General features: G+C 37.5%; 1 protein-coding gene across 4 annotated transcripts in view; it reads left to right on the forward strand.

The window, feature by feature from the left end:
* Positions 1 to 7,724, forward strand: part of Kat6a (lysine acetyltransferase 6A) — an 82,832-nt gene that overhangs the window by 40,733 nt on the left and 34,375 nt on the right. For all 4 annotated transcript variants that reach the window (XM_026786929.1, XM_026786928.1, XM_026786930.1 and 1 more), the window contains 3 exons: positions 574 to 682; positions 6,064 to 6,179; positions 6,683 to 6,764. In XM_026786929.1, the coding sequence (XP_026642730.1) occupies positions 574 to 682; positions 6,064 to 6,179; positions 6,683 to 6,764 (307 nt within the window). The remainder of the gene's footprint in view (positions 1 to 573; positions 683 to 6,063; positions 6,180 to 6,682; positions 6,765 to 7,724) is intronic.

Below are 7,724 nucleotides of genomic sequence, written 5' to 3' on the forward strand. Positions count from 1 at the left end.
TTACACAGAAGCATTGCACTTAAAACTGGCTTTAGCGTTGTGTACATCTGAGTCCTTCCTATTGATAATAACTGTATTGCATTCTCTCCATTTCAAGTATGGGGTAGAGGGAAGCACTTTGAAGGTGAAATAGACACTTTGCTTTTTATGTGTTTGTCACTTGACCAGCTTACTAAGTACTCATTAACAGGAGTGGAGGAAGTGTTAAATGTACCCTATCTTGTCCCCCAAATCACAGTGGGAATTTCTCTCTTAGGCCAGTACTACATAGAGTAGTAGTGTTTATTTCTTGTTTCTTATAGTACTTAACTGTGTTCTATCTTATATTATGCTTTTGTATATGTTTTTCCAGATCACATGTATCCCAGATAATGATCCGATCCTAGATATAATTAGTTTTGTGCCTACACCTTGGCAAGCTTTATGAAAACTTACTAAGTAGGAATTTTAGGAAGAGTGATATAATTGTCCCAAAGTTATGTAAACTCAGAATAGAATGTAAAACTAATTTTAATTTTATGTTACTTCTAAAAATTGTACTAGTAGTGGAATCAATTCTGTTTTTCTCTGCAGCCGGTTGCTGAACCAATACCCATCTGTAGTTTCTGTCTTGGTACAAAAGAACAAAACCGGGAAAAGAAGCCTGAGGAACTCATCTCCTGCGCAGACTGTGGCAATAGTGGTATGTGGCTTCCTGTTTGCCTTCTAACACATCTGCAAGACAAGGAGAAGGTTGCCTAAATGAGTTGGTATTTTTTTTATCTTTGCCAAAAGCGTGCTTTAACTTAATTCTGGTTTTCAGTAACTGAGTTGAGCTTTTACACTACAGAGGAATTTGAATGGCTGAAATGTTTAGTTAATTTTAGTATTTCAGGTGTTTTTAGTAAATGTTCTGTGAACTTATATTTTTCTGATCTTTATTTTTCATATTAAGTGCCTGTTTAAATCCCGCAGTCAGTTTAAAGTGTTTTGTTTGTTTGTTTGTTTGTTTAAATAAACACACTTCAGGCTGTTGCACAAGCTTGAGGACCCAATCTAATCCCTAGAGCCAGTGTAACATTTAGCCAAGTATGCTAGTGTGCATTTGTAATCTCAGCACTGTGGGATGAGGACAGGGTGATCCCTGGGGCTTGCTAGCTGGACAACCTGCCGATTTAGTGACCTCAGGTCAGTAAGAGACCCTGTCTCAAAACATGTGAATGACTCCTCAGGAGCTGCAGCTGTATGCAGGTGTGCACACACATGCAACCTCACTACTTTTTTTTTCTTTATTTGTCTCAGACTTCATGCATAGACCAGAAAGAGAGAAGGTTTGTTTTTCTAGATTGTCACATCTTGATGACATTGGAGATTATTGTACCTATGAAATCCTGAGCCTATAGAAAGATTTTTCTGAGTCTTCTAATACCCTCATTCCAGAGAGATTCTTACTCTACGTTGTATATTTAGGGATCCACAAGATGTTGCAGGACAACTTTAATAAAGCAGCATTGTCTTTATCATTGTTTGCATTTTCAGTGTTTTAAACAGGAACAGTCAGGATTTGGACCAGAATACAGAAGTTGTGGTAGATACTTAAAGAAGTTAATGTTGGAATTAGGTATTTATGAAATCATTGGAAGTGCTGATAAGTTAGGCTTTGGAGCTTAAGACTCCTGCAGAAGTGACTACCAGGCTGTAAAGCTGTCCTGTATTTCTCTGGTAGGGAGAACTGGAAATAGGAAGGCTCTATTAAAAGTTGTGAGTTCTTGGTCCTGAGATGCCGATTTGGCTGTCATTATTATCTACAGGACACCAGAACACTGTTTTCTTCATGACTCTGCTTATTGTTAGGAAATAATGCTAGAGAAGGAAGACTTCTGTTGTCTCATTTTTGCCTCAAAGATCCCCTGAGCATGCCCAGATGGCAGAATGCATTGTACTCCTAGAGTCTAAGTGGGAATGTGCCTGTAAGTATAAGTTTCTGCTTTGAAGTGCACTGGAACCCAGGGCTTTACACATGGCGGACAAGTGCTCTACCAAGTGAACTACATCCCAGCTCAAGCTTTTGAGTTTTTATTTATAGAAGCATTAGAAGAAGATGGGAATAAATCTTGAGTGCTGAAAGACCATAAATAGTACAATACCATAAGCAAAAGTGAACTCTGGGTAGGTTTTATAGTAAAACACAAAAGCTATAAAAAAAAACAGTGGTTAGATAAAAATATAGCAGCATGTTGTATAATGCAGTGATTTCCTATTTAGTAATGGAGCTCTTCTCAGAAATTAATTTTATGAGCTATGAAAGAGAATATAAAGCTAATTGTTTTTCCAGTACTAACTCTTTCATGGTTATTTTTTTTTTTTTACTTTTGATAGTGGGTAAATTCATAAAAGTGTATTTGGTAGTGAAAGTGTAAAATCCAGTGTGAAGTTCCATAGCTTCCAGTCCAGTGACTTTTAACTATAGATACTCAGAGACATGTAGACTTTGGATCTGTCTGTCTTTGTGTGTGTGTGTTTACTTGCAAGTTTTTTTAAATCTATAAAAATAATAATAGCAGTTGTTTATTGCTACAGAAATAAATTAAACTAAGACTTTGCAGCTTATCAATGATAGACATTTTAATTTTATACTGTTTCTGTACCTTGAGAATTTGGAAGTGGCTTATCTAGGCACTGTGACTTGATATCTTATGAGGATATACTTAGGATTTTAATTGGTATTTCATACACCTAAAGCTTCTATGATGGCTCATTTACCTGGCCCGCAAATTAAGGCTGTTGCCTGGTGAAAAGAATCCTCAGTTTTTTGCCATGTGGACCTGTAGATGATGCTGTGTGAATATCCACAACATGGCAGCTGGCTTTCTCTGAGCACATCCACAAAAAACAAGGAAGAATCTTGAGTATCTTCTGTAACGGCCGTGTAGAAGCCACGCTGTCATTTCAGCAATATTGTATTGGTTATACAGATCAACCCTACTTCATTGTGAGAACACATCTACTTAGGGGGGAAAGGCAGTTTGGAAACTGGCTATAACAGTGATTAAGGAAGAAAGCATGAGCATAGTCACATCTGTAAATTTATATTTTCTAAAATATTTTAAAACATGTTATTTTTCTGTAGGCACAGGGGCTACACTTTAATCTCTTGCTGTTTTAGCCAACAAATATTTTTCTGCAGTTACTGGCTTGCTTCTCTGCCAGTGGCCCGACTACTCAGGCCTTGGCCTGGTGGGAATTCTGTTCCCCCAGGCACCAGCCATGTTGCTGCCACCAAGTAGAGTTTTTATTAAATCTCTGTCGTTCTGTTTATCAGTAAGATTCAGGAGACAAAGGCTGGAGTGAAAACCTGCTAGCTCAGAGAGGTTGAGTAGCAACTAGTTGGCCTTCTCTCTTTGCCACCATCTATGATAGAGAGTGTACTCCACTCCTGCAGAACCCATGCTACTCTGAGTCCCTCCCTGGTACTTCTTATGCATCTCTTTGTCGTCTTACAGTACCCTATGATTCTCTATGATTATTTTCTGTCAACTAGTTGATAACTCTGCCTCCTGACCCAATGTTGATTTTATTTAATTAATGCAGACACAAACCCGGGGGTCGCAGTGTGATCAAATATCCCACAACAATACATAAATAACCCTTAATAAAAAGATCAAGAATACTTTGGGGAAAATAATTACATTATGTATGGGAAAGATTCAAAGCTATATGAGTTAAAAAAATACTTATTCTAAGCATGAATTCTAAAGAGTCTGTGAACAAGCACCTTACATAAATGAAAGCAATTGCTGAACATATAAAAAGAGCTTTACCTATAGAATGACAAGAATGCATGCCAAATTTAAGTTTTAGAGTTTAAAACAGTATGTATTGGAAGCTCAGTGCATACTCGAGTGAAGTGCAATGAAGTGTTCATACTTGGTTACTGGCACTGGACATTACAGCATGACTTGGAAATGTTTACCCATACATTTAAACCAGTACAACTGAAAATGTCATTGCATTCACCAGTCTTCCTTCTGGGAGGTTCCCCCACCCTCATAGTGTTAATTTAAAGTGAGAAACCTGTAGCCATGATGTCTAGGGTTAAGGTTTCTATTGCTGGGATCGAGCACCATGCAGAAAGAACTTGTGAGGGAAAGGGGGCTTACATCACAGTCCATTATTGCAACAAGTCAGGGCAGAAACGCAAGTAGAGGCCATGGGGAACAGTGCTTACTGGCTGGCTCAGCCTGCCTTTTTAAAGCACCTAGAGACCACCTGCCCAGGGTGATGCTCTTACCACATTAATTATTAATCAAGATAGCACCCCACATACTTGCCCTGCAGACAAGTCCTATTGAAGCATTTTCTCACTTTGGAATCTCTCTTCCAAGATATGTATAGGTTTGTGTCCGGTTGAAAAACCAACCAGTAAGTATTTAACAATAGGGAAATGGTCATGGGGGTGATCACTTATCAAATAAGTATTGTATAATGTGTTTAAAGAATAAAACCATGAAGTTTACTAGAATTAAATAATAAAAAGCAAAACAAACTACACATTCTGCGTTCTATAGCTGTGACTTTCAGCTAGTTTTAGAAGGAAAGTAAAACATGAAAATGGCTATTATTAGAGATCATGTATGTAGGCCACACTTCCTCTCTTGCTTTTCTTCAGTGTCCATGTTTTGATGACAAGCTTACTACCTCATCGATTCTTTAGAAATGGGGAAAAGATGAAAGATTACTGTTAAAGCACTGGAAGTAAAACATTGATCTAATTATTTCTTTGTCAATGAAAACTCAGGAGTCAGATATTGGGGTAAAACCCTGATTGATTGGAGAAGCAGTGGAGAAGTGACCAGTGACATACTCTTTTTCTCTATCCTTCCTTGATCCCAAAGGGCCTAGAATCTAAGCTCCACCCTACTACTTCCTGTGTCTATATGGTCTGGGTCCTCCAAAACCTCTGTGGCTAATTTCAATCAGCTAGTAGCTAGTCCTGCCCTCTGATTTGAGATAAAGCCTCGAGAGTGTCAGAGTGCAACCAAAATATCCCACAACATGAACAAATGTAGCTGAGTCTGAAAACTGGAGAGTCAACGTGATCCTGATTTGTGGGAGTAGACTCCATCCCTTCCTTCCCACTGCCGCTCCCTCCAGCTGCTGTTGTCGCTCATCCTAGGAGAAATGCTACTTTTCTTTTAGTTGTAGCTTAAATCATAAGTATGTAATTGTTTAAGGTTTGGTCTTTTTATCCTATATTTTTAAATTATGAAGCTAAACTGTTCCCATTAAACAATGAGATCATAGCCAGTGAAATGGCTCAGTGGGTAGGGAATTTATCACCAAGCAGACAGCCTGAGTTTGATGCAGGAGAGAACCGACTCCTGTAAACTGCCCTTTGACTTTGTTCATGCCTGTGTGTACTCACATATGTACTCACACACAGTGAGTAAATAAATAATAATACCACCAACAATAATTGTATTTGGAATGGCAAGATGTTAGCAAGTAAAGTCACTCTCTCTGAAAGCTGGTAACCCATCAGAACCCATGTACAGGTGGAAGGAGGGAACTAACTCCAAAAGTGCCCTCCAACTTCTATATTCCAACTCTGACACACATGTATCCACCCTCAAATAATTGAAAACACTTTTAAAATGAGACATAAAAATGGGTAGAAATGTGAGCCAAAATCGTTCTTTAAAATATTTACAGCTCTGTTTGCTAGAGTGTTACCAAAATGTGTATAAATAGGTTTTTGTGTGTTTTTTTCAGAGGTGGCCTGGGCATATTTGTATTTATATAATTACTAGCATGTGTACAAACATACTACTTTGATGCAGGCTCAGTACAAGTTTGGATATGATTTTTATGCTTACAATGTGGGCAGATGTGCTAAATCCTGTTTGGTTTTAGGAAAACTGACTTGGAGTGCCAAGTCTTGATGACACATTGTATGGCAAGCTTCCAGGAGTATCTTTCTTTATCTGATATAGTTAAGATAATTGCCATTTTTGTACCATTTATATAGTATAATTACAAAATAACTTTTGATTTTTCATCACTGAAGTTTTTTTCTTTTATTAGGTCATCCATCCTGTTTAAAGTTTTCCACAGAACTGACAGTGAGAGTGAAGGCCTTAAGGTGGCAGTGCATCGAGTGTAAAACGTGCAGCTCTTGTCGTGATCAAGGCAAAAATGCAGTGAGTGTCTTGTCTCTGCTCTGGCTATTCCATTCAGTAGCCCTTTCCAGGTAGAGACCATTTGTTTGGAATACTGTCGACGTGAGTGTAGGCTGCTCCGAGGTGATTTGTAAAGCAGCTTGACCATGTATTTGCAGAGACATAAACTGTTTTCAAGAAAACTCCCAATTCTTTTGAGCACTATAGAGGTATTGATTTATGAATTATTTATTGTGTTTTTTCCTAAATACAAGTCATCCTTTTGATTTTTATTAAGACAGATTGGGGTTAGCTCTTATCTGTCTATGAATGTACTAAAAAATATTGAACCTGTAGTTCTTCACCAAGATTGAATGAAGTGAAACTTTTTGCTAACTCAGACTGTTTCCTGAGTTAATACTAATTAAGGAAAGTTTTAATATGGTAATATTTGAAGCTTCCCAGGCTTAACAAGTCCTGAAATTTTTCTGTCTCCTAAGGTTAAGTAAAACTATCTTTCTCTTTTCTTTCTTTTTTTTTAAAAGGATAACATGCTCTTTTGTGACTCATGTGACCGAGGTTTTCACATGGAGTGTTGTGATCCGCCACTCACACGGATGCCAAAAGGTGAGAATCCTTTCTGAAAAATCATATAACGTCCCTGAGAAAAAGGGTATTAGTGAAAGCACATTTTATCTGCTGTTAAGATGAAGAAAATAACTGATTTTTATTTTGAGATTGTATAGGCAGCTGACATCTTAAAGGTAGAATATACTTTCTGTTAAACTTATTAACATTTTTAAAATTTATTTCCACTTATTTTCAACATTGCAGTGTCTATGCAGGATGAAATGGTTTATGTTTAAGTACTTGCTTCTCTTTAGCTAGAAGCTAAAGTACTTAGCTCGTGTGGTATCTTGAGATCTCTCCTTTAAAGAAGAAAATGAAATTGTATTAGAATGTATTGGCTGTAACTCTGCTCAGTGCTTTTCAGGGCCCTAGACTTAGATATGATTTATTCAAACCAAATAAGTACCCAAATCATAAGGTATGGCTTAATGCTATTAGATTCTTTTGACACTTGTTCTTTAAGAGATACTGACTGGGATATAACTGTTCTTTGGTTAGATTTCCATAAAGAACCATTTGATCATATGTTTACAATTTTAAAAGAGAATGTCAAGCTTTGTCTAGTGGCATAGAACTATAATCCCAACTTTCCTGGGCATCCTGAGAGACAGGGATCATTCAAGGTTTGCCTGAACAAAGTGAATTCAAGGCCAGTCTAGGTAACTTTTTGTGACCCCATTTTCTGTTTTAGAAAGAAGAAAGGTCCAGAGAAGTAACTCAGTAGGTTGCAGTGACAGAGACTATTTCAGTTTAGTTGGCACCCCCGTTTTCCCTACTACATGCCCATAGATTCTTATTTGAACTCTTAATTTTGATTTGTAATTTCCTATGTTTGACACTTGTAGGATATTTGGTAATGTCTGCTTAGAGGTGAAAAGGGACTCAATCACAGTTTACAGCCACTGATAGTTCTTCCTTCAGCTACCCTTGTACCATCCTATTGTCACTGTTTGAAGC

This window comes from Microtus ochrogaster, linkage group LG7_11 (assembly GCF_000317375.1).
Source record: "Microtus ochrogaster isolate Prairie Vole_2 linkage group LG7_11, MicOch1.0, whole genome shotgun sequence".
In the NCBI taxonomy this organism is placed as follows: domain Eukaryota; kingdom Metazoa; phylum Chordata; class Mammalia; order Rodentia; family Cricetidae; genus Microtus; species Microtus ochrogaster.